This window comes from Columba livia, chromosome 5, assembly GCF_036013475.1.
Source record: "Columba livia isolate bColLiv1 breed racing homer chromosome 5, bColLiv1.pat.W.v2, whole genome shotgun sequence".
NCBI lineage: Eukaryota > Metazoa > Chordata > Aves > Columbiformes > Columbidae > Columba > Columba livia.
In genome coordinates this window covers 6838547-6866262 of record NC_088606.1, presented here as the reverse complement: position 1 = coordinate 6866262, position 27716 = coordinate 6838547, and the positions used below count along the sequence as shown (strand labels likewise).

Here is a 27716-nt window from a genome sequence, read left to right as displayed (position 1 = left end):
ACACAAACAGGCCAAAATAATTCCCTTACCTTCTGTGAAGCTGCCTGTAAGAGTTATGACGACAAACACTTTGCCTTCTGGCTCCAAATCCACCTGAAAAAGTAAAGGAAATATTAGAAGACTGTTTTTCAAGGCAGGATTTTGCAGGAGAAATCCTGCCAACACTTGATAATATTTGAAGATCTATATATATTCGCATGCATACCCTTAATTTAAAAAAAAAAATAAATAAATAAAAAAGAAATCAAGCATTCATGGCTCTAATTGTTCATTACTCCTAGGAAAAGGAAGGAATCATGCTCCTTATTTTTTATGGAGCCTGAATGTTGAACGATCTCAAATTTGCAACAGGAAATAAAGATTCTACATAAAAATTAAAAAACAAAAACAAAATAACAACAACAACAAAACCCACAAAAGTAACATTAAACACGCACAATTCTCTGTTTGGTGAATTATATGCATATTTTTCTCCCTATTATTTGTCATTCCCTTGAATCACAGAATGTTAGGGATTATTGGAAGGGCCCTGGAAAGCTCATCCAGTGCAATCCCCCCCTGGAGCAGGAACACCCAGATGAGGTTACACAGGAAGGTGTCCAGGTGGGTTGGAATGTCTGCAGAGAAGGAAACTCCACAACCTCCCTGTGCAGCCTGGGCCAGGCTCTGGCACCCTCACTGTGAAGTTTCTTCTCAAATTTAAGTGGAACCTTTTGTGTTCCAGTTTGCACCCATTGCCCCTTGTCCTATCATTGGTTGTCACTGAGAAGAGCCTGGCTCCATCCTCATGACACTCACCCTTTATATATCTGTAAACATTAATGAGGTCACCCCTCAGTCTCCTCTTCTCCAAGCTAAAGAGCCCCAGCTCCCTCAGCCTTTCCTCATAAGGGAGATGCTTCACTCCCTTCAGCATCTTCATTGCTCTCAAAGTAGCATCAGTGCTGGGGTAAACTCTAATTTCTTACATAAATCACCTTTTGGCCTTAAACCATAGAAAATAGGGAACTGTTAGTGCTGTTATGTAAAGACCTGTTGTCATTTAATCCAAATTAGAGATACAGAATAACATTTTACAGATCAGAGATTCAACCGCAGTGTCTGTCAACCCTTCCTTGAAATAAGGTATTTATTTTTCAGTGAGCAGCTTTTTCATTTTTATTTACATTCTTAATTAAGGTCTTGCTTTTGGCTTTTTGCTCATCAGCTAGTTTTTAGCAAAAAATCACAGCTAAGAATCCCTGAGGTTCAAGTCAAACTGTCACACAGAAATCTCACTTTAAAAAACAAAAGGGCAAACCCCCACACACCTCCGAATTGCAAGGTTAGAATTAGTAAAGAGGAGCTTCACACCTCGTGATAACGATAATCTGTGCGGAACAGAAATTCTGAAAATAGAGCTCTCTGGAGGAATGACTGAACATGATCGTTCAGACCCTCTCTGCTCTCGTACAGCCACCTCTCCTTGGTCTGGCAGAAATAGAAGCAAAGTCTTCTACGTCAGCAGCACCAAGTTTCATCACGGAGATGCTCAGAATTTAATACACCTCAGTATGTAGAAAAAATCTTCCCAGTCCTGTAAGAAAGGAGGATGAGCCCTGGCTCCTTCTTTTGCCTTGGCTAACACACGATGTATCCTGCCAGCACGTTGATTTCTCTCCAGTGTGAACACATACCACAGCATTCAAACAAACCTCTAACTATAAATCTAAACTCTAGAACAATGATGTAGGGACCACCACTAATCCAGACAATGTTTGCCCGTGGCATGCCAAACCCTGCCATGCACCTACCAGTCCTTTCAAGGGAGTATCATTAAGATACAGGTAAAAAAGAAAGTTGAACTCCATATATTTAAGGGAGGAGCCAAACAGCCCCCAAAAAAGAGGATCTAGCTACACTCAAGATCATTTAATGGCACATATTAGCAGGATGTCATGAAATACTACAGCTGAAAGGCTCCGGAATAAGGGCTGAAGTCCCAGTATGCCAGAAGCTGAAGAAGCAGAACATCTCTGGCACAGTGGCATCTCACTGGATGCAGGACTGATGGTAAAATCTCGTGTTATGCAAGACATTAAACCAGACAGTCTTAACAGTCTCGCTGATTTTAACTTGATAGTAACAATAAAAGATAAGATACAAAGAAATTAAATAACTAAAATTAAGAGACCACTGATAAAAACCTGTCTTTCGGATCTGCTGTGATCTCCTTTAAAGATGAAATTTGACCAGCTAAATAGCAGCCAATGCAGTATCTGAGATCAACCTCCAGATATGTGGAAAGTGCCTGAAATGGAAAATCATCTCTGACCTAGAAAACTGAAAGGAAAATGTCTGACCACAGACCTGCCCAAGATCAGACGACCGAGCAGCTCCCGGACAGCAACACCCACCTGACAGGACGTGCTTTCTTTCGCCATCACATGGACCCCTCGTCCCACGGCCACACAACGTGGAGGGACTCGTGCTGGTGGCGGTTTGTCCTGCGAGCTCCTCACACTTGCTGGCCACAGACGGGATGCCGGTGCAGCCGCAGCGATGCTCACAGCAAGCCGAGCCCAGGCTGTGCGTTGACCTCTGCCATGCTTGCAGCACAGCTCCCCGTGTTCCCACCCCTGCTTTACACCTTCATTTCTGCCTTCACCCTTTCCATCGCAGCTACAGAAAGCTCACATGTTGTGGGATAGCTTCACCGACCCAGCAAGCTGCATTTGGGCACGCAGAAACATGCTCGTAACCATCTGAAACCAGATGCCCACAAATGAGGAGTGTGGTACCCTGACTTCTGCCCCCAAATATTACATATTATATTATATATTATATAAGCCCTTGTTCAGTCTCTTCAGGCACTAAAGAACGTCTGTCGCTAGCACCTACTTTCACAGACTGAGAGGACTTCTCACTATGCTGTTATTTAATAAGATTTGAGCACTTCAAAAGGAAGCAGCTGCCAAAGGCCTGGCCCTCCAGCCACGGAAGGGATAACCCTACCTAGACACGGCTGGCTGGCGGCCCAAGCTCTGACATAGCTCTGGCAACATCGGTACCTCCCAGCACCAGCAAACACCCTTGAGATACAACCTCACAACAGCAGTGCGGGTGTAACGCAAGTGTCACACTTACGCCAAGTTTAGCTTCTCATCTCTTTTCTTCCGAGCATTAACCATCGGTGCTTAAAGGCAAAAATTATGTTTTTAAAGAGAAGCAGGGGCCACAGTATTATTCTTGACAGAATTATTAAAGTCTGAAGCAGACCATGCAATCAGTTTGGGTCAACAATGCAGCTGATGCTGATCTTCTTTCTCAAAGGAAGCAGGAGAGGCTCAGAGAAACTCAACAGCCTGAAGGCAGCAGAGATGATGCTAAGGGGGGGCTCCCATATCAAAATATAGCAGACAAGTGATACAGGAATGTAACCATCTGTATGTATTTGACAACATTCAAAGAGTAAGAAGTACAGAGAAAAGTTTCCTAATGCTAAGATCTATTTGGTACTTATTTTAGGGAATAGCAGAATACTGCCTGGATGGTTTAGTATCAGCACCAGAGAGATACTGCAATGAAAAGGTCCTGCTGTATTGGGACAAGCAAAGGAGAAATCTGAATTTTCATGCATGCATGATATTGTGAATGCTACGAGATACACTGATCTTGGAATAAATCAAACTAAGCTGGTGGCATGCAGCGGGATGAAGAGCCCGCACGGCGCAGCATCACACCATCGCCACGCATAGCTGTAAACCGTAACCACCCTCCCCTCTCCGGTGCCTTCATCCTCAGCCTGGTCACCCCAAGAACAACGGGGGGAAAAAACATTGACTTTCTGGCTGGTTTAGAGGTAACTTGGCCAAGTTTTGGCTAACTAAGAGAGGAAAGTGTGCTTATCAGTGTAGCAAAGTCTTCAATTGTCACTCTCTTCTAGTTCAAGGGACTGGAAGACAGCACCTTCCTCCATAGCACAGAGGGTGGGTAATATTGACTGCTGTTGCTCAGAAACATTCTTTGTATCTATAAGAACACCACAGAATTTTGGCCCAGAGCTAAGCAAACACTTAACTTCTGTTGAACTTCACAGCCATACCTAATAAAAAACAAACACTGGAGGATTTTGGCAAGTGAGCTGGAAATGAGCAGGTAAGGACTGATGAGTTCAGCCGCGGTTTCATTACGCTTCCATGGTGAGACACAACATCTTGGCAGCAAGGCTGAATGCAGGACCGAGGAGATCTTCACTCCTAATTCAAACCACTCACACGGTGCCCCATGCCTGAACTTGCTGAGATCTTGCAGCTCCGCGTGACTTCAAAGGGAGCTGCAAGGGATCGGTTTCCCACAAGGAGGGGCCCCAGTCAACCAACTCACACACCTTCTCCAGAAAAGGGTTGTACTAATGTTATTCCCAACAACTACCCAGGTGTTATTTACTCCTTTTCTCTGCATTACAAAAAAATAAAGCTAGTTTGGGAGCAAACAGATGGAAGGAGACTGAAACAGGACTCCTTAATCACATGCTTTCATGAATATAATAAAAACTGGTCATGCATGATTCATCAATGGAAGAGGTTTGGAAAACAAATTCATAAGGAGGGTAATCGCTCAGGCAACATATCAACACCCAGCTGAAGCATCTGCTGAACTCGAAGAGCAGGTATAGTCAGTCGGCCTCTGAGAGAGCCTGACGTGCCCGCCTGTAAAACTGGCTGCGGATGGGAAAAGGCAGATCCGAAGGGTGGCTGCTACCTGCGAGTCGCTCGCCCTCCGAAATGGAGACCAGGTGGACCGCCAGGATGAAGGGGCGTCTTCAATACTGCATCTGGCATGAGCATTAATTCTTGCAAACACAAGATTAAGAATACATTTTTTTTCCTCTCCCCACCACAAACAGCCCCGTCTGGGAAGACTGATCTGAAGTACACTGAAATCAGTGGGAATCTTTTTATTGGCTTTGGATCAGACACAAGAAATGACAGTGTTTACCCTGGAGCCCAGAACATGCTTTATCCCATTGCTGCTCCGTCCTGTCTTCCCCACAGGCACAATTATTAAGAAACCTAGAAGTACAACCTTTTCCTAAGCCATGTCAACGCTGACGTGGCTTCAAAAATAGAACAAGTCAGACACTTGCAGTGAAGAAAGCAAATATAAAAGCTACCTGGGGACTTAATTAGCTTAATTAAACAAGTAGCTAAATCTTTTTACTTCCTACACAATTTTAAAATTTAATTAACAGAACTGCATATATAATCAGTCATTTGTAGAGGCAATTCCCAAGGCTCTGTTCAGTCAAAAGAGCTGAAAGTCTGGGTTGGTCTAAAGCTGTTTTTTCACATGCCTCTAGTTATTCCTTTTAATTTTTCTTGTTTAACCTTCTAACAGATCATGCTTATGGAATGTCAGATCTTTCTGTATTTTAATAAGGTAGCACCTCCACCTGAGCGTGCCTTTGTTGGACAGGTCAAGTAGCAACTTTCTCAGCCAAATACACAGTGTCTGGATATATCAGTCCCTCTTGAATGTCTGGAGCATGACAGCTGCCCATCTATCAAGTCAAGCACCTTAGAGAAATCCATAGGACATTTCCAGAACAACAGCAGATTTAAAGCATTTTTCCCCCCTCATAGGGGATGAAGACTCAAGACTTCTGTCTCCTGCAAATGATGTTAAATATCAAAGTTTCACTGGGAAAAACAAACCTTTCCAATGACTATTACCACCATATGTTTAACACTCTGGAGGTAAACCCACAAATAGGTGGAGACTTAGTCTCTCTTGTAACTCCTATAACCAGTTATTCCAGCTATTACTGTAATATTGTCATTCTAATTTTTTGTTCCAGGACAGCTGTTTAAAATATTACTTTTCTTTTCAGTCAAGTTGCATAATTATAAGCTGTGTGCCAGCCATGAACAACTATGCATAACTAATGACTCTTAGCCAATCCTGGACTCTTTGATCAATTTTAGTCTGGTTTCATTTAAGAGATTACCCAGCTCAACAGGAGATTTGCTCAGGTAGGAATAGCAAGGGCTGCAACAAGATTTACCCTGTCCCATGAAAATTCCTCCCGAGAAAACCTGCTTGATGGGCTACAAATAAAATATGGATAAAAAAGGAGGTTTCAAATATTAAAAAAAAAAAAAAAAAGTAAATTTTCAAAAGCATGACCCAAATCCTGCTCCCACTGGAGTTACACAAACTTATGCTGCCTTTGAAAAATCCCACCTCTAAAATTATGATTTATGAGAAATAGTTGCGGGTGGCTGATCTTTAGTGTATTTGAAAAAAAAAAGTAACATTATAAAGTTGAAAAGAGAGAGACAACTAGTTCAGGGGCTATTATGTTTTCCCTATATTCAAAACAAACAAAACCAACAAACACAAAAAACCCAACCTAGTCTCTGGAGGGATGTCTGATCTGTTTCTCTTGATTTTTGTGGAGGTGGGCGGGAATCCAGTTGCCTGTTTATCAGTCCTGCAGTACTGAAGTTTCTCAAAGACAGGCACTGATCCCAGCAGTACCACTGCTGAGCAAGAACCCACTTCTTCCAAATTTTAAGTCAAACACAAAATGAAATAGAGGATGGAGGAAGTCTAATAGTTGCATGCACACAGTGCAGTCTGCCACAGAGGAGGGCTTCCATCCACTTTCATCTCACTTGGTTTGTTCAGCTTGGAGAAGAGGAGAGTTTCCTTACAAGGGGCGGAGTGGGGGCAGGCCCTGATCTCTTCTCTCTGGTGACCAGAGACAGAACCCAAGGGAATGTCAGGAAGATGTGCCAGGGAGGTTCAGGTTGGACATGAGGAAAAGGTTTTTCACGCAGAGGGTGCTGGACACTGGAACAGGCTCCCCAGGGAGGTGTCATGGCCCCAAGCCTGACAGTGTTCAAGAAGAGACTGGACAACACCCTCAGAGACATGGTGTGAACTGTGGGGTTGTCCTGTGCAGGGACAGGAGCTGGACTGGAAGATCCTTGTGGGTCCATTCCAACTCAGGACATTCTATGATTCTACGATCCACAACCACAGGGTCAGAAATTACTTGGGTGGTAAACAAGCTGAGAAAGCACAAAAGACAATCAGAACCTGGCAGTGAAGGTCTCACTTCTGAGGGCACAGAACATGCCAAGCCTGGGACAACTCTGCAAACCACCCACAGACAGCAAAGCAGGTGCTGAAACTCCCATCTCGGAGCCTTCCTCCCTCGATTCACCTGGGCGGTTTGTTCTCAGCCCAGCCACACGCAGGGAGGACAGTGGTCTCAGACACCACTGCCAGGTCACCATCAGCACCTCCTGCAGCCTCACATCACCGTGGGTGGCTCTGCCATGGCTGGGCACAGCCAGGCCGCAGCACAGGGCCTCCCATCCCCATGGCTCCGGCAGCGAGCAGCCGCAGAGCTCCCATGCAGCGAGCTGGTGGAGCAACACCCCTGAGACACAAAGCCTGGAAGGATGTCTCCCCTTTTGGGTGAAGCCTTGGGGAACGGAGTGGACCAAAGCGGCAGCAAGCGGCAGGTGGCTCTGCTACATTTTCCCACCTGCCCAACAAACAGCATCTTGTTTGCTCCAGCAGCTGGACATGGCGGCCTGGGAAGGTGTCAGGCAGGGAGCAAAGGCTGCTCTGCGCCTCCCCAAACAGCCTCTGCACCCCCGCTGGCTGCAGGTCACCGCTTCTCAACACCTTCGTGCCACCTCCCCCGGCTCCCTCCCACAGCCACGGCCCCTGTGAAACCACAATCGTGTGGGCAGGACACATTCTGCCTTTCCCCACCACCTGCATGTACAAGTAGAGCTTTAGCTCCACTGCACACAAATTATTAAACGCAGATTTTGCTTTGTAATGCCACAGCCTGTTTCCTGTCCATCTCTGGATTTTTTCCTCCCAGCTCCTCCTGCCTTCCTCCTACAGCTATTTTTAGTTATTTAAGGAATGGAGGTGGGCAGTGGGGAGCAGAATCACAGATTACTTTCATTTCCTAACAGGCAGATACCAACATCAATGCAGGACCACTAAATTAAAGGATTGCAAATGTGGGGCTTCATTTTCAGTTGTCTGAACACCTGATTACAGCAAATAAACCCATAAAACATTCAGTAGCTGTTATCAAGCTATTGGCTTTGCATAAGCAATGTATGGAAATCTGCCTGCAAATGCCTATATATGCAATTGCAGGTAAAAGAGGCTGAAACTGGGACAGGGTCTCTGCTCTTGAGAGGACTTAAGAGCTTTGAAAAACTAACACACACACACACAATCTTCTCTTTCCATTCAACAAACACTAACAACAGGTCAATAAGCCTCAACAATCAGTTATTACCAACAAAACAAAAATCTTTCAACACCTATAGAGCCACTGGGACACCACTTTAGCTATTACGCTCTGGACAGTAGTTGCGAAGGGATGACGACATACCTCACGTTTTTGGTCTCTCACCAAGTACACCTTGTAGAAAATACCATTTTCTGTCTCCAGGTTCTGGAGATGATCAAGAAACCTATTTTGCACCACATATGTTAGCTTGGTATAATTTGGCAGAAAAAACAGGAAGTTGTGCCAGTTTTGCTATTTACAGTAAGAAAGAAATAATTCACTGATGGGGGCCAAGCAGATGAGTTGGTGGCATTTCCCATTTGGAAATGCTCCAAGGGCCAAGAGCAATGAGTTGGCGAGTGGAGTTTCCTCAGAGTAAAACACTGACATAGCTGAGCTTAGCACTGATACAACAGCCCCCAAGAAGGCAAGGGTAGGTGAGGGCTAGTGATGGAGCGAGCCCAGGTAGCCCACACACCAGCCAGCGCATACCAGAGACCTGGGTTTTGCCCAGGGGCAAACAGAACAAGCACCAGATGAAAATAGGGGAGAGTAAACAAAAAGATTGAGCAAAGAAGCAATAACAAGGCTCTTGGTCTCAAGGGGAAATTTTCCAAGGCACAGCATTTACCTGCAGTTTTAATTAACCTTATTAACAAATCTAGGCAGGCTTATGAATCATTTATGACTTTACATTAAGCAGCAAAGTCTGCATCATGGTCTGAGGTTCTCTGTTCAAGGCCCTCTTGATGGTTGCATAAGGAACATCACCACACGGCTACAGCAGGAGAGCGCTGTGCAACTTGGAGGAAATCCACTGGATTGTACAGTGTCAGACATGGCCTCAATATCCTGTTTGTGGATCCAGCCCTAGGAATTGTGGTCCCCCAAACCAGCTGCAACACTCTGCAAAGTACCCCTTTGCAGCTGTCTCCCCACCACCTTGCTTCTTTACATCTTGTATTGTTCTCCAGTATTCAGTGCTGGAAAATATTTTGTTACTCATTGGTTTCATTACATAATCTTAAACGTCTCTGAAATTCTTCTCATTCAAGTCTCTGTTAGGTGTGTCACTGTTCCTAAAATATCTTCCTACTACATATAATTCATTTGGTGTACTGCTGCTTTTCCATTTTTGTCCAATAGCTCTTCTTTCCATAACCAGGCCACAGCTGATGAGATCATGAGCCATTAAAATCCATAAGTCCTCCAGATATAATCCATCAAGTTTCTCAACACCCCAGGTAGAAAGGGGAAAGGTCACATCTTTCTGCTACTCCAGCCATTTCTGTCAGACTCACTTTTGAAGGACCAAGACCCATATTATTAACAACAGTTAAAAAGTTAAGTCCTGGTGGTATAGCAAAAGGCAATCTGCTGGAACAGTCCAGCCATTTATGGTGCTTGATCACTACTAATGGGTGCTGTAAAATCAAACAAGGATCCCAGAGTGAGATAAGCATCTTGATGCCTGCAGCTTGACGGCAGGAAGCTGGGGTTCCGCGATACAGAGATGCAAATGCAAACCAAAAACTCTGCACAGAGCTTGGTTTGCAGGCACATACCCTCTTCTTCCCTTTGACACCAAGTGTCGAAGAGATCCGTACTTAACAGAGGGCCTTGGAACACCCACGCTATGCTGTGTGGTTGGCAGATGTTTTGTGTGCTGTATGAGGGGCCAACAGCTATCTGCCCTGATCATGGCTCACCTACCTCAGCCCAACTTCCAGAGATGCTGTAGCACTGCTCTGGGATAGCTGGAACCCCAAAACATGGATGGTAGGGCTAAGGGAACCTCCATACCAGGTCGGCCCACAGTGATTGCTTTCACCCAGGGAAGCTTCCCCCACAGGCTGCCATCTCCTTGTGGCAACCCGGGTACCACATTCCTACAGCGGTGTTGCTGTCTCCTAAAGCCAACGTGATACATGGAACTGCATACATGAAATCATACACATCTGCACCTTTTCAACCAAAGACTGCAAAGCCCCTTGGAGTGCTGCGGGAATCTTTACACCACCAATTTTATAGATAAGCAAAGCAATATATGGGGATGGCAGGAGCAACGTTAGAAACAGCACTTGTGGTCTTCAAAAGCCTGGCCAAGCACATCGCAGGGCAGACACACCGCTGCGAAAAGTGCAAGGAAGACTCTGCAGTACCCCTGAAAGCATGGTGTGCCCAGATTGCACACCAGTCCAGAGGTCAATGAGAGTCAACTGCTCCACAGCACCAGAATCCATCGCTCTTCTCAGTGACTATAAGGTGTTGGCCTAAGTGCATTATGGGGGGAGTGTATGGGACAACACCGACACCACCTCTGTCAGTAAAGCAATGAATTCATTTATGTGCAAAATCAAATTATCAGCAATATTTGTGATAAAAAGTATGGTTTCAAATGACACATCTCAGCAGCATGCCAGTCTTCAGAACTACAGGTCCCATCACAGATATCCCCATCTAGAGCCATAACTGCATTACTCAGTGAGGATATGAAAAGGAGGGATTAATTCCAGCAACTTATGAAACTTGGATCCTGGCACGGACTGTAACACCATTGAGAAGCCTAAACACCTATGCTTTGACCATTTTTTCCAGATCTTGAATTAATCACAGCGACTTCTTTCTTCCTCTTCTCACATCCTCACCTGGCAGTTTCTTAACCCAGAAATTATAAAGGACTAATATTTATGTCCAGCTATTATCAATACACCACATCTCCTTTCACACTCCATCTTGCGAGATGATCTGTCCAGTGATTTGAGACGGAAGGATGAAACAAATTATCAGATACAGGTGGTGTCTCACAGGAGAAAATCTGCTTAAGACACAGGGAAAGATGGAGAGGAAGGTTAAAAGTACTTCAGCCCACACACTAACGCCTCTCCCATTCCCTGCCAACTGTTTATGGGATTGTTTAATATCCCTGGTACACACATCCCAGAACACCATGCGAAAGCAGTAGCAGTTTCTGGCCACATAGCCAATTAGATGTTTCTAAAGGTACAAAAAAAGGAGTGCCAAGGCATACACTCCCCCAGCATTCCTGAAGGTATGACTGTTGCTCCTGCTGTCCAGATGTTCCTGCTCATGTCTACGCTCTAATCCCATGAGGTTCAGCACCGGGAGTCACAGTCAAGTCTTCACGCAGCAAAAAGAATGTAGGTTGGGATCCAGTACAGGGCCGACAACACCCAGAAAGGACACACCATTGCCAGCATTTGCTTTGCCAAGTTAGATCATATCCTATTTGTATAGTGATTTTTGTTTGTGGTTTGTTTTTCTGCTTAGTTTTCTTTTGGGGAAGGAAAGAGGAGAAGAGTACAATAAACATTTCTTAACAGCAGTTAATAAAAGGGTACATAGATGAGGTTCTTCACAGTAAAGGACCCTGGATTGTACATTTGCACTGCAAAGGGAAAGAAAAAAAAAAAGAAGTCCTGAAATCCTGAAGCCAAGCACTGCAATAACAGGCAGACTGTCCAAGACCAAGCAATTTTTAGTCCCATCAAATCTGTGATTACAGTTTTCCTCATCTACCTCATGAGACAGATGATCTCACCACACACTTATGACCAGAGAGTCATAGCTGTGACTCCAGCAATTGAGCTGAAATGGGAAGGAACTGAAAAGCATCGGCCTCCAGCCTCGTCCAGGCTGCCGGACGGGTGACGAGGTGCTGTGTCACTGGGATGTGCTGTTCAGCTGACCCAGCCATCTGCCCCCATGGGAAGGACGAGGCTCTTCTGGGGCTTTTGTGTGACTGCAAGCTGATGGGCAGCTTGCTGGCATCTCCCAACAGCACATTGTCACATATTTCTCCTTTTTAATATTTCTTTTTCCCTTTCCAAAGTGTGGTTTCAACATAAGGAAGCACTTCTCAAACAACGCAATAGAGAGGTACCTTGGATTAAAGAAGAAAATTAAGAAAGGAGTGGTGGGGGAGAACCCAGAAAGGGTCTGTATGGGGAAAGGTCAGAACAGGGTTGGAGTGGTTTTGCTCATGTTAATCAAGAACACAACCTGATGCTGACCACATTTCCAATCCAGAGCTCAACATCACCTGCAAAACTGCACATAATGTTCTCTTCAAACAGAGCTTTTGCTGGGGATCGCTGAAAGTTCAAGCACGTGGCAATCCTGAGTATGCCAAGAGCAGGACAAGCTCCATTACACAGCCATCATATTTGGGACAACTGCTGCCATGCTCCCTCTTCAATAGATATACAGTTTCTTTGTGAACTGAAGGCCTGGCATGTCATCTGTGCTACAGCCAGTGTTGCATATCCTTCATATTACAAACAAACATGCCTTTAACTCCAGCCCACTAACTAATTCGTTGCAAAGTATAAATTCCCTTCTGGAGAAAAGTACTTCCCTACCTGGGTGGCACTGCTAATGTGGACATTATGCTCCTCTTTCCGTTGACAAATGTCTCTTGCTGAGAGGGGACAGACTACCTTTTCCTGGAATGAATAAAATTTTGCTTTGGGAATTAACCAAAGCAAAATTTTATTCACTCCAGGAAAAGTCCCATCAATTTCAGTCTTATAACCTTAACCAGAGAGCTTTCACCAGCTCAGGGGAGAAATCTCTTGGACAGCATTTATCTTCTTTCAAAATAAAATCAAATAACTTCCCTTCTTTAATGTTTACCAAGCCCTGCAATACAAAGCGAAGAAGCCAGCCAAACAGTTCCTCTGTACAAGCAGGATGCCCAGTAACAACCTTGTGGGGGGAGAAAATGAAAGAGATACAGTCACCCTAACAACTGCCATACATCCAATGACACTAACCATTACAAATGCAATCCCTCAAGAAATGGAATAAAACACCTAACGCTGTACAATTCCTAATATGCATGATATTGAAATAGCCCTAGATAAGAGTACAGAAGTGATGAGCTGGACCTAGCTGAGCTGGAGCTGCTGACTAGATCCACACCACTCCTGCACCCTTAGTTTCAGCTTTTTATGAATGTTAAAGATTCCTCTTGCAGCCCAGCAGCCCTCGAAAGGCTTCTGGGACATCACCACACACAGTAATACGAAGCGCTGGGGTGGTTTCAGATACTGAGATAGAAAGTCTGAACAAGTAATGACCCACTGGAAAATTCATAGCGAGAGATGGAAAGATCTGGTACCCTTCAAACCCCTGTGCGTTCTGACTGCGGCTTTGAAGCAAGCCACAACACCCTCTATTGTAAAGAGCACTGTTCCTGTGGAAACAGTTGCTTAATATTGTTAGACGTGGAGTGAGAATAAATACTGTAGGTGTACAGAATTTTGCAGCTACACATTTAGTGCCTATATGTGTATTTTTTTTTAAAATAAGGTCCTATTCCTATTGTTGATATTAAAAACAATTATCAGGCACAGATAAAAAGTATTTTTGTGCAGCTGAAGTAATTAAAAAAGACACACAAAACAAAACACACATAACAAACGCACATTTTTCTGCAAATAAAATTCCATATGCCCAGGACTATTAACAGAAGGAGATGGTTTAGTTAACCCAGAAATGAACCACAAAACTTAAACTGAGAAAATGTCGATGGGTTTTTTTTGAGGTCAGGAAGATTCTTTCAGAACAATCTTTCAGGAGCTACTGAGGGATGTTTAAAACCAGAAAGACTCAGTTACTCTCTTCTCACCTAATGTTCATGTTCAAAACAGGAACAGGCGCTTCTGAAATGTTACTAAAATAAGAAGTAGCATTGCTTAAAAACAATGAGTACTGCATATCCATTGCTGAGGCAAGTCTCTTCGCAGTAAGTTTATTTATATGTAAAAATAAATCCACTGACCTCGTATTAATCACAAACGCCTTTCTCTATGACAAAGGGAAATTACAAACTTGCAAGGACACATCAGAAACCTTCTGAGATCGCATCCACATCAGCCAAAACATGTGATGACCTCAATTATCATTCCTTCTCTTTGAAGAAAACCACCCAGACCCTACAATTTTGTTCTTGACAAAAATCAGAAGAGTGCAGTTCTTAAATGAACCACCTGTTGATTTTGGATGTAGCTTTAGTCCTTCATTCTAAAGTTATAAATTCCTGGAGTTTTAAAGTTCTCATGTCTAAGAGCTTTACCCAACAAAGTGGTAACCAGAGGCAACACAACCGGTCAAAGGGATTTCACCTCGTTACACGCAGCGCTAAGCGAGGACTGAAATGAGTGTGCGTTGTGTCCCGTCTGCCGCTCAACACGCACATCTCTATGAGCATTTCTACACGTCCAGCATGAACATCTGCACTCCTGCAGATGTGCAGCCCCACGCAGCAGCTGCTCATCCACAACAAGCTCCAAGACACGGCTTCCATCAGCTCCAGTGGGGCTCAGGGAAAATCCCAGTGTGGTTTTGTACACGTCCAACAGCGGTTGTGCTTAACTGCTGGGAAGAACATAGGGTTGATGATGAACTGATTAATCATTAATCAAGCTCTTCAGTAGACACAAGGCAAAGGGAAATGCCATCTCAGTATCAAACTTTGATTAAAAGGAGATTACTGCCCTCAGTCCCCCCCAAGTCTTCCCCCCCCTTTTCTTCTGGGTGTCACCACTCCTCTGCAAAGGCAGCAGAATGGACGCCGCTTTCGCACGTCTCGGAAACCACAGCTCACAGCCCACCACATTAACTCATCCTGCCCTCGACTGATATTTTCTTTAGCGAGCTCGGCTGTGAAACGGGGTAGGCGAGAAGCAGAGACGTGAGCAGGAAGCGCCACACTGAGACTACCCATGGGGCAGAGGGGGGACAAAAACCTGCTGGGTGTCCTCCTGGGTCTGCCCCATACAAACCGCCAGAGTTCACAACTCTACCAAAAAAGTGCTTCTTCATGATTAAACACAAACCCCGTTCTTAGTCTGGATGATTTTGTAAGCATCCACCTAAAGGAATAGCACATGAACATATTTTGACTACAAGGGACTGAAAACCATTCTGTGAGGATGTGCAGCATAGCCTGAATTTTTGATGCTTTATTCCTGAGCCAGTCAGATGCTTCAGAATCCAAGAGTTTACTCTCTGTTTCAAGACTGTCACTCCAATAAGCCTTAAGGATTAGGGTACAGTGAGTCCTTGCCCACAGAAACAGCCCCTTAGCAGTAAACCCAGTCCCCCCCATCCTTCAGGTAGATCTAGAAGTCTTAGCCTCAACCTACAGAGATCTGGAACATGCAAGAGAAATAATTTCTACTTCTCTAACATTATTGCCCACTTCTTTGGTCTGCATCACAGTGCTTTTGGCCTTCAAAGGGAAAGAATAAGGCCCTGCTGTCCAGGCTCACTAGCACAGCTCTAGAACTTGCTCCTTTCTTGAACAAGAGCACAATGAACTTGATGTTCTTCTACGCTCATGTCAAAACTACTTAGCAAGATTTTGCCAAGTCAAAGATATTCCCTCCTAGAATCAAGAAGATGGGGAAAAATTTTATCATCTTTATTGGCAAAGTAGGTAAAACATTACTTGAGCTAATTATTTGAAAATGGGGTCAAAATGAGTTGCTAAGTACTGATGGGGCTATTATCATAGGGGCTAATTTTTGGAAGGAATACGGCTCATGCTAGGAACAGCAGGGTTTCTAGCCAGTTTTGCTACACACCAAACCAAGAACAGCTTTGTTGCTTGTATAGTAGCTAATAAGCCACCACAATTATGTCCCACTATGTTAAGCAATAATAATAAATAAATTAATGAATAATTAATAAACTCGCCTTTTTTTTTTCCCTTCGCGTAGGTCTGTAAGCTACCACTTCATGAGTCCCTTGCAGAGACAAGAGGCTGAACTATTAAGAAAGGAAACCACCTGTCATTTCCAACCATCGCCGCTCCCTCACAAGCCAGTCTGAGCCATTCTTGCAGGAGCACCCAAAGCTCCTACACTGGACTCGTTATTAAGTAAACAGCTAATGAAGTGCCAGGTGTGGGGCTCCATCTCACAAACTGATTATAAGCAGCAATACTCACACAAAGACCTATTAGGAGATGGCGGATCACCCTACACGTTTGACACCAGTGTAGCTTTTGCATTAGCGTGTTCCAACTGAGTGGCTTTGACACAAAATCCCACCATGGATTTGGGCTGCAGAGGAACATTTTCCTCACATGGTTACATTTTCTTCCAGGCTAAGCAGCAAACTGCCTTACAGAATAAATTTGCATTGAATATATTAATGTTAGATGCCTCAGTCTGTGAATGACCCAGAAAATAAACTCATTGCACGGAAGCCAATTCTTTCCTCCTTCTCAGAGCTCCATGAGCACTCACTCTCCTCAATAAATAATGTACAATCCAGACATCATTATAAACCCTTGTTGCATACAAGGAGGAAGAAAGAAATGTCCAGTTCTTCACTGAATTAGACCAGTGCAAAGCTGGCAGCGTAACTCCATTGATGCCTTTGGGAACCCACCCATGTAAACCTTGCAAGCAAAAGCAGAGACAAGCACCGGGCTCCTATTCTGCTGAAATCTCACAGAAGACACAAGCAAATTTTTTATAGAGTGACATTTTACAACAAGTAAGAAAGGAAAAAGACAACTTTCACATTAATGTTATTAAAAATATACGCCAGAAAGAAGTGAGGTAGGGAGAGCACCTTCTCATGCAGTGTGCCAGAGTTTACATGTGAGGGGAGGATAAGAATTGGGCCCTACTGCATGAAAGGGTTTCTCCCTCTCTTCTTCAGATTTAAAGCATTTAAAATTTAAAGGAATTAAACAATATGAGATAGAAGAAAATATTGAGTAAATCAATCCCCAGATTTCACAACTCAGAGCAACATATTTTTCCTCTGCTCTTCACTCTTGGGAAAAAAAAACAAACAAGTTACATAGTCTTGTTTACCAAGGAAAATACATTCAGGACAAAGCAGGAATTCAAACAGGATAAGCTAGTTTTTCATTAGTTGTTCTTAATCTAAACCACCTTCATTATTCTGAAGGAACTTAGCCCAGAATTGAATACATTTAGTACAAGATGAACACACTGACCAGTCTAGGTGGAGAAAAACACTCTATAGACCAACTCACATGTAGACAGACCAGCTCCAGTGCTATCGGGACAGCATTTATTTGCAACTGTTTTGTCAGATAAAGGCACTTAGGAGTACAGACATGCCATGCTGATTTTTAGCGTCACAACAAAACTGTCCCCCTCTTTCCTATCCAGACCCAGGGAAATGACACAACCCCAAGTGATCTCGCTGACAGCACGTGTCTCTCTCTGACTCACACCCGCAGCACTCGGCGCAGTTACGACCGATCCCCGCCTGAATCTGCTACAGCATCTATAAAACCGTGAACATGTATTTTCTATCCAAAAACCAATAAAAGGAAACCCAAACTAAGACTCCATTGCTACTCTAGGAGGTTTAGGATACTAAAGCAAGTGGAGATGTGTATGAAGAACTTAATTTGCAGTGACATCTTGCTTACATGACAAAGTAAAATTAAATTTACTCAAATGAAAAACATAAAATACAGTACTATGCTAAAATGGAGACTAATGACAAAGATGTAAGGAAAAAAAAAAAGAAACAACTAAAGGAAAAGCAGAAACCACAGAGCAGGCCAGAGAGAGCTAGAAACCAGACGTGCTGTAGGGAGGTATGAGCTGCTTTTTCAGACCAAATCAGACCAGCTGACCCGTTTAAATCTTCCCTCTGAGGATGGCTGATGCTAAATGTATGAGACAATGGCAGGAAAAACATCTCTAGTGTTCAGATATGGAACAACCATCTCAAACCTCTCCTCAGCCCTAGATGCACATTGTCAGATTGTTACTATAATTCTTACTATTAGGTGTAATGTCCTGGGAGAGCATAGATACACAGCCTGTTCCTCACATCCTCCTCCTCACCTGCCCCCATCTGAGAGGTTACAGGGCTCTGCTGATCTGTCAAGTGATTTCACACTGCAAATTACTTTATCAATTTATTTTGTTTAATGCCCAGCAGACATACAATACTCATACACTCAGTCACACATTTAGAAGTATGTCTCGCATGGACGTATTTTTTTGTGCTGGCGAAGCTCGTGGGTGACAACAGTCACAGCAGGATCAGAATCACAGAATGTCAGGGATTGGAAGGGACCTCGAAAGATCATCCAGTCCAATCCCCCTGCCGGAGCAGGAACACCCAGATGAGGTTACACAGGAGAAGAGCTCCATCCTCGTGACACTCACCCTTTACATATTTATAACCATTAATAAGGTTACGCTTCAGTCTCCTCTTCTCCAAGCTAAAGAGCCCCAGCTCCCTCAGCCTTTCCTCATAAAGGAGATGTTCCACTCCATCATCTTCGTGGCTCTGCACTGGACTCTCTCCAGCAATTCCCTGTCCTTCTGGAACTGAGGATGCTCTGACGAGCTGTGTTGATCCAAAGGGCAGGTCCACGCTGCATCATGGAGAGCAGAAATCCCCACTCAGGGTCACGGAGAGCCAGCGGACAAGCTGAAATCTTATTCCAGACCTGAAGACCCACAGCGGCAGAGCTGCTAGCCTTCCCAGGCTGGGCTTCATCGCTTTGCAAGGTGGCACTGAGAGGAGATGACCCTGGATGTGACATCCATCTGTCACACAGACAAGATGCAGATATCCTCCATGTGTAGTGAATGCACCTCTTCGACTTGAAGGCTAAATCCCTCCAACAGGACATGGATCACTGGTGGGCTAGAGAGCACGAGGCTTTCTGGAGATGCAGTTAGGAAAATAGTGGCTGAAAACAAGCTGGAGGCTGCCAGATGAATTCTTCCACCTGTCCCACATCTGAGCAGCCCCAGGACAAAGCAAAGCAGGCAGCGGGACATCAGCCAGTAAAACTGCTCTGGCAGCCTCTGGGATAGATCTGGCCATCGATTAGATGCCTCTGGTCTAGTGTAACGAGGGCGCACAAGGCCTCACAGGGGCAGTGAAAAAGCAATTTTTTCCATCACCTTGGGTCCAGCACCGATGCCCAGATTTTAGCGCTGAATATCGGTAGCACCAGAATTGCTCAGGAAGGCTTGCTCTCACACAGCATCGTGCTAACAGAACAAAGCCCAGCCTACATCTGTTCATGGCACTGGCTTTCAAAATAAAACAGGATGGTTTCCTCAGTGATTGACTTCCCTGAGCAATGAGAACATCTCATGATCTCAAAGAATTAAAAAATGTCATTGGCATTGCAGAAGTTTAAGTCATTTGTCTGGCCTACCCTAAGTGGCTTAGCAACTTAATTGGAAGCTTCAGGATGCACTTTATTTTAGACATACATTTGCTATCTTTGATGTAATTATAAAGCAAGTCCCTCCCTCGCAACCAGCCAGAACTTCTTGTACCAGCGCAACTGAGGGCACAGCTTGGGAGAGCAACAGCCGCCTGGTGAGCTCCATCAGGACACGGCGCCAGGTCAGTCACCCAGGACTCAGGCTGGTTCACTCCATGGCCCCACTAATAACACAGGGGCAGAATAAGCGATCAGAACAAAGATTGCTCACTGCACTCAGAATAAATTAAATCTGCAGCACGGTTTGACATATATTAACCGCGTGCCTACCTAGGCTGAGATTTGGGAGGCAAGAAGGCACGATGCCTGATCCAGAATCCTTTACAAAAGCTGCCAGCAACTCGTTTCACTTGGTAACTCTTCTCCTTGTCTTTTTCTCCATGGTTACTCAAAAGGTCCCTGATTTCTTGATTGTATTAGCAAACCACGATAGTTACAATCAAGCCTAAAACATCAAAGGAGCTTTAATAGTTTGCAAAGAAAGGGTGGGAGTCTTATTCACTTCAGTAAGGGATATGCTTTTATATTGAATTACACTGTAAATCAGTAGACTTTCTAATGGCATTTCAATAGCTTAAATGGTCCCCTTGACAATCTTTTCTGCGGAGTTTATTGCCTATAAGTTCAAAATGGCCAGAAACCAAATCATTACTCAGAAAATACTCCAAACAGAAAGCCTCAGATGGCCTGGATGAAATGCAGTTTTTACAGAAAGGCCAGTGGTGAAAGCTAAATATAAAACACGAACAGAGCGAGGCGAGGCTGGTGGTGGCAGAGAGCGGGGCTGGGGATGGAGCTTCCTGGGGTGCTGGGCTCATTCGTGCTGCGGTCGCCCCGCTGGCCCCGGACCCCTCCTCCTCCTCATCCTCCACACACATCCTCTCTGAAAAGAGCAACCCCAGGCTGGGGACACGGGGCTGCAGACACCCTCAGGGCTGCTTCTGCCATGACCAATGCTGCTGGAGGAGACCCAAGCGTCAGCCCTTGGCCTGTCCCCTCTGGGGACTCTCTCAACTGATGGGGGGCACTGGGCTATGGCTGGAAACTGGAGTGCCCACCATTCTGCCGAGCCAGAGGGCCTGGGTACCTTTCAGTAGGGTTTGAGTTGAGGTTTTGGCTCAGTGGCTCCTCACAACTGGGGAAAGTCACGTGGTGACACTCGCACAGCCTGTCCCAGCCAAACTACACTGTGTAGGAAACTGTGCACCTCTCCTGCACACCTCTCTGATGTACCCAGAGCCCTTCCAACAGCACCAAAGCAAGTCTTTTCAAGACAAAGTGATGGAAAATCAGACTAAGCAACTCACTAGAAAGCTGGTACCACAACAGGACTGGGCACCCAGCTGTATCAAGGCAAGCCAGACTCATACCCCAAGTTCAAAGCCAGGGCATAAATTCCAATCCCACAGACCCCCACTGGCATCCCAGTGGCTCTGACCACCGCAAACAGGCTCTTCTCACACTTAGATCAAACCTGTCCAGCCTAACACACTTTCAGGTAAAACACGTGTAGTCCAAGAATGCTCACAGTTGCATTTATTGCCTGTGCAATAAACACAGGCCGTTTATTGGCGAGGAGCTCACGGATGAGTGAGAAATAGGATTCCTATCCAGCTCAGCTTCTGATGCTGGAACCAGGCAGTAAGCGTGCAGCTCCTCGTGACACACTCAGCTTTACTCTTATCCACCTTGATCAGTAGAACTGTTATTAGCTTCAGCCCTCCCCAGGATTATTTAATACCTGACAAAGAGCAACATTCTTTCCTCTGTTTATTACAGCCTTTCTTTTAGGCTGCAGCGTAGCCTCAGTGCACGGGACTCCACTTGCATTTTAAAGGGTTTGATCTCAGGGCCAAAGCACAGCTGTATGCTAAAGGAAAGAAACAGAAGCTGAAATTCTGGTAGCTTTCAAAAACTTTTTTCTTACCTCCTGCAGCGGGTGTTTCTCTCCACTATTCCCATTCAACATAATAACTCCACATCAGTGATAATAATTACAGAAACAACTTAAAACTTATCAAGAAACAGGGAACCAGCTTAGTTTACTCAAGGCCATTTTGCAATTAATGCATAGCGTGACTTTGACACAGATCAGAGATCTATGTACGTGGTTGTCATGTGCATGGAAACAAAGTCATATGGACAGATTGTTATTGCTCTTCACCTCAGCCTGCTACTGCCTGTGGAAGGAGACTCCATTTACTGCTGTTCTACAAGCTGCAGCCCACCTGTATAGGTGGGCACAGGCTGATGCAGACACAAAATACTGCACCGCAAAGTCCTCTGTCAACAGTTATAAGGCATTTTTGGCTTCCTGATGCAAGTTTTGCCCACCTGGAGAACACTCTGCAGCAAAAGGCGCGTTAAAACAAGAAGCAACCATATCGTATTTGACCCGCAGCACCCTTGTTCTCTGCCAAGGTCGTGTTGCTCTGGGGAAGAAGTTGCATTCTCCTTTAACTCTTCAGTTTAAGGTTCAATAAATAAAACTGCATATAAACATGGGTAAAACACAGTTCTTTTTGCCTTCAGAAAGAAAAAACTCCTAGAAAAGGATACAGGCGAAAAAGCTCAAGTTAAGGAATTCATTAGAATTATTTGTCTTAATCTCTTCCTGCACACATGAGCAAATGGTAACAAACTCATCAGGAAATTGCGATTGGCTCATTAATCTTACAGTCCATCTGTTATCTAATTTCCTTCGGTATAATCTGATAATTCGCTACTTCAAGATCAAGGTTTAATTTTAACTCCTTGTTAAATTATGACATCTCTACCCAGGGACTAACAATTTTTACAATCGTAATCAAATAATTCCGTAGTAACAACGCAATTCGGTATCTGTAAATAGTGCTTCCCCAAGCCTGAAATTTACTTCGGCTACTATATAAAACTCAGAGGAATAATCCTGTGTATGGTAAACATCTCCCCTTTCAGTTACAAGACAGTACTCCAAATTATTTGTGTTGTTTCACTGACATATAACTGCTTCTTATACTGCACTCAGAGACAGTTAAAGAGGGGATAGTACCTTTTAAAGGTGCATAGGCTGAGTAAAATGAGTTTAGCACATGCTAGTGCAAAATTAAACACTTTAAAAAGACAAGTTTCAACCCTGACGTAAATCATAACATAGCAGCTTTCGGACAGCAGCCAGCTTAATCCTCCGCTGTGCTGCACCTGGCAGGGTCATGCGCACCTGTGTAAAATGCTGCCATTCAGGTTTGCACAATTTCACACCCACACAGGAAAATGCCTACCAGAAAGAACAAGGTACCGGAGAGATCGCTCCCGGTTTTAACTACATTAAAGCATGCTGAAGGCAAGATGGCATTTAATTGACAATATTAATAAAAACTAGTGCTTTGCAACTTGACAAGTAAATATAAGAAATGGGAAACAGAAGGATCTTGAAGTTAATAAGCTCTTACAGATTTCATCTGTGTAAAATTGGTCAAATGTGTTTAACAACTTACAGGCAAATTAAAAAATATCCAGACTGTGCTAATGTGTTTGCTAGAAAGACTTCAGACAACAATCAAAACAGTTAGGAGGAAAACGATCAGTTTTGAAGAGCCTCTGGAACATGGATTTTAACGCAAACCTTGAACGGAGAACTCTGTCCCAGTACTCGGTGGGATGACTCAGGTGTAGAAGCATTACTGATGAGACAGCTCACGTCCATACACTTACTCATGTGCGTAAGTGTTTGGGGTCATAATTGCAGTGATGTACCTGCAAGTCATGCGGGAAGCACCAACGCTTCCACACCGACTGCTCCTACCTGCCTCTCGCTGACAGTTCTACAGTTCTCACCAGAGGTAGTGACCAATGTTACAACTAATCCCCCCCCTTTTTTTTTTGTTAAATAGCAGGAGAAAATCCACATTTATAAACAGGGCAGCATGAGCCCGAGAGCTCAGGCCAAAACTTTCAGGCCAGCACGTGAGCTGAGGGAACGTCCCAGGTAATCCCCGGCAATCCGGAGGAATGCTCAGGGAGTGGAGGCAGCCAGCTGCCCTGCCCTGCCCGGCTCTTAGCAATCCAAGGAGCATTTGGAGTTTACCTGGTAAGTGAACGGGAAAATTCTATTTCAAATCAAAATGAAACATTGTGTGCAGACAATTAAGTGTAAGACAGGTTAAGCTTTGAGGATTCACCAATTTTCCCCTCACTCCATTCACTCCTTCCTTGCCTGTATATGCTTTTGCTTCGGGGATGGAAAGAGGGCAGCATGAAGTATTCTGAAGTGGAGGTGAAGCAAATCATCTACAAATCCTTTGTGAGGTCTTGTATCGTGCCAGCAGTTCCTGGACCTGGCGTTAGTACAAACCAGCATTTCCTACTCTTCTGATTACACAAAACCCCGTGACAGCCTTGCTAGATTTATCAAGACATATTAGATTATCAGAGCAAGATGCTGTTCCCTGTCATCATGTGATCCTGGCTGCACGCTACGTGAGATGGAAATGAAGCAAGTCAAAAGCAGGGAGAGAGGAGAAAGGGAACAGAAGATGAACATTTGCTCACTCCCCACTAAATCCACCCCAGCTGTAATTTATAGCCATTAACTAGAAAGGAGAGTAGCCACTCTCAGCCTCCGTCTACATGCCCAGAAATAACATCCGTTTACATCAGTCTGGTTAAAAAATTTTGCAGATTTCCCATCCCATCGCACCCCTCAACTCACAGGTACAGGAGTTTATGAAACATGCGCCTATCCAGCAGGGATAAGAAACTTTTCCATCACCAAAGACCAAACAAGCATTTCAGGTCACAGACTACATCTGCCCTAAAAATCTGTACTGCAGGATGGATGAAATGAAAGAACCAGTGGGCCCCTGGATACAAATCCATCCACACCAGCGGCAATATTATTATAGATGTTTTAGTAATGTGAATAAGGCCACCAGCTTTTCAACAGAGCAGCCCCATCCCACATGTAACCAGAACCAGTGCGACCTGGACTACAGCCTCTCAAGAGGATGGGGCCTCTCTCAACAGCAAAAAGGAAACACCCCAACAAATCAAACACAAAGAAACCCCTCAAAACCACATTTCTCTGTCCTGAGCTCACTCCTTTGCCCTGGCCCACAGAGGTCTGCTCTGTATTTAAAAGTGTTCTAGGACAAGTCCCTGGAACAGTTTATCTCCAGCGGCACCACTAGCCTAAGAGTGACTATCTTTTATGCACCACCTCAAGACTATCCATAGGGTACACAATAAGAATTAAGAAAAAGTACCAATATACACGTATGAACCAGTCCTGCGACTGGTATTCCCCTGTAATCACCCCAGAGGTGTAACATCACACCTCAGTCACAGACAGTAGCTGAGAACAGAAAGTACCATCCTCCTCCCCAGCGATACGATCGAGATGCCTATCTGTTCTCTACATGTCAGCTCTCCTTCCTCCATGTCTGATTTTATTGTGGTGGTTACCTGACCACACGTGCTGAACTTCCTGGCCTCAAAAAGTTAATACCTGTATTAACCTCGGAAATTCTCAGCTCTTCTGCACTGTCTCTACCGAGAAGAAATGCCTTTTTTTTTTAACCTTCTTTTTTAATCTAACACTTAAAAGCAAACTACTGTCTGGAGCAATACAGTACTGAAAGCAAAGCAACAACTTCAGAGCCTGTACTATTCCTTTCACTTACTACTAGGACTAAGACATAACTGAGGTTCTCTGGGCCAGATGCAAGTGACACCTACTTGGAAATAACCTAGAATTAGCTGCAAGTGAAACTGTGTTCACCCAGCGCAGTGGTGTACATCATAGACACAAGGCCAGTCCTGCCATTCTGTTAAGAAGTCAAAGAAATTCGCACGCACACATCAAACTGTTGTGCAAGCATGTGCAGATCTGAGCAGAAATACATCCAACCCCAGGTATGCAAGTACCCAAGCCTGTCTCTGTGTGCTAAGCAGGAAAAGGAAGGTACGTGACTGTGAGAGTCTGCAGGTGGACTGTGACAGTGATATACAAGTCTCCTCTCTGCCATATCTACCAAGAGGAGAGAGCTCACAGCCCTCCCTACAGGGTCTTGACCCTCAAACTATGACAGCTGAGACTTTTTGCTCCAAATGCATCAGCTGAAAGAGCAGTCGGATGAGCGTTCTAAGCAAATCTAAAGCACAAGGGCACAAAGACATGCATGAAGGTACACCTGTGTAAACGCAGACGCACACTGGGCTGCCTGCATCTGCAGTACAGGCGTGCAAGGACAAGCCCCTGCTCTGCAAATACCCTTCAAGTGCCTTCATTCATTCAGAGAGGAGCCCGACTCCAGCTGCTCCTTGAGGTGGCTACTCACCCAGCCTTCGAAGCTGTCGCTGGGGCCCGCGGAGCGCAGGAGGTCCTGGAAGTGCAAGGTGCAGTTGGCCACAAAATCGTCGTAGCCGATGGGGGTGTCGTGGAAGACGGACAGCTCGATCTGATGGCCATCGGTAACCGTGGCAGAGAACTCCTCGTTGTAGGTGGGCTTGTTGGTCTTCTGCTTGGTGCTGGTCTGCCCGACGCGCACCTGGTCCACGCTGATGGTGACATAGGGGTCCAAGAGCTGGTAGCCCTTGCGGAAGAGCGAGTGCCGGAGGGACCAGCGGGTGGGCTGCAGACCCACCGCCTCCCCGATCCGCACCTTCAGGTACCCGTTGAACTTCATAGCTCCGGACATGGCCGCCCCGCCGGGAGCCCGGCGGAGAGCCAGACCCCTCTCCCGCGGAGCCGGGCCGGTCGCCAGCCCCGCCGCGTCTCTTCAGGGGGCCGGGCGGCGGCGGCGCACCCGCCCCCGGGCCATGCCGGGGCCCCGGAACCGCCGCCCCCCGCGCACCGCCCACCTCCCGCGGCCCCGGGCAGCCGCTCCGCCGCCCAGCCCCGCCGCAGCGCCCGGCCCGGGCCTCTCCTGCCGTGGGGCAGCGGCGCGGCTCGGGACACCTGGGGCGTGGGACGGCGCCGGGCGGGGAGGCGCTGCCAACCCGCCTTGCGAGGGCGGGCACGGGGTGGGGAGCGGGCGGGACGGGCGCTCGTACGGCACGGCACGGCCCGGGCTCGGGGGGTCCCCCCGCCGATAGCACAGGTGCGGCCGGGAGCCCCGCCGAGGGAGCCAGGAGAAGCGCGGCGGGGCGAACAGTGACAGTACCGATGCGGGTCGCGGAGCCTGCTCGGGCAAACACATTTCTCTGCCCCGCACACACGGGTCACCCGCACACCCCCCGGCTGCCGCAGTCCCTTCCCAGCCCGGTTCACACCTCCCGAGGCTGCCCCTGGTCGCACCTGCGGTGTAATCGCCGGCACAGCCGCGCCGGGAGAGCGGTGACACAGCCCGGTGTCATCTCAGCTGCTTTGGACTTCGTTTTGTGCAGCACCGAAGCAGCGCATTTAACTGTAGCAACCTGTAGAGATAATGGAAAGATAAGTTGTTTTTACTGTTGAAAAGCTTAATGTTACAACTCTGCATCTTGGGATTAATTGTATGTGATTAACGTTCTTGGCACTCTGTGCGCAGGGTTTGTTTTGGGGTGGATTTCTTTGGGGTTTTCATTGCACTTAATGAAGTCAGAATTGAAATACTTTTAATGGATTTCCAAACTTCACAGCAAATTGGTGTGGACTGGGCAGGGGAACAATGAAATCCTGCTTTCCTGGTGATGCTGTTTGGCCTACATTCCCTGAATTAGCTTGCAGTCCCCGCAGCGGAAGAAGATGCAGTTGTTTGAAGGTCCCAGTGACAGCTGGATGGTGCCAAGGCTGGCTGAGAGACTGCGGCCTCTTTTTTGTGTGTGTGTTCCTTTCATCTTTTTTCTTTTCTTTTACTTTTCCAGCCTATTCCTCTCCCTTCAGCCCTTCATTGTTCACATTCTGCCCATTCCTTAGCAGACTGCCTCTGGTTTCTCACCCTTTTTCCTCCTTGCTCTCCTCCCCAAACCCTCTTCTCCTTCTGGGCACTCCACATTTTGCAGGAGCACCAAGCCAGACAGAGCAGGACTCCTATTGCCTCCTTAGAGAGAGATGGTGGAACAGGTTCCATAATGTGATCATTCCTCACATGGAAGCAAGAGTTCTGCCAGAAAAACTCTTAGACCCTTAAATCAAACTTTAGACAGGTATCTTTGCAAGTC

General features: G+C 45.7%; 1 protein-coding gene across 3 annotated transcripts in view; it reads right to left on the bottom strand.

Moving 5' to 3' along the window:
- PRKCH (protein kinase C eta) overlaps nt 1-26466 on the bottom strand; it is a 121473-nt gene extending 95007 nt beyond the window's left edge. Inside the window, exons 1-2 of one of the 3 annotated variants that reach the window (XM_021292786.2) lie at nt 25913-26466; nt 30-93 (exon numbers count right to left, since the gene is read on the bottom strand). In XM_021292786.2, the coding sequence (XP_021148461.2) occupies nt 30-93; nt 25913-26272 (424 nt within the window). In that variant the 5' untranslated portion in view covers nt 26273-26466. Of the gene's footprint in view, nt 1-29; nt 94-2396; nt 2519-25912 lie in introns of those variants that run through there. The other 2 variants (XM_065065840.1, XM_065065841.1) reach the window with 2 other exon arrangements.
- Between the last annotated feature and the right edge of the window lie 1250 nt (nt 26467-27716).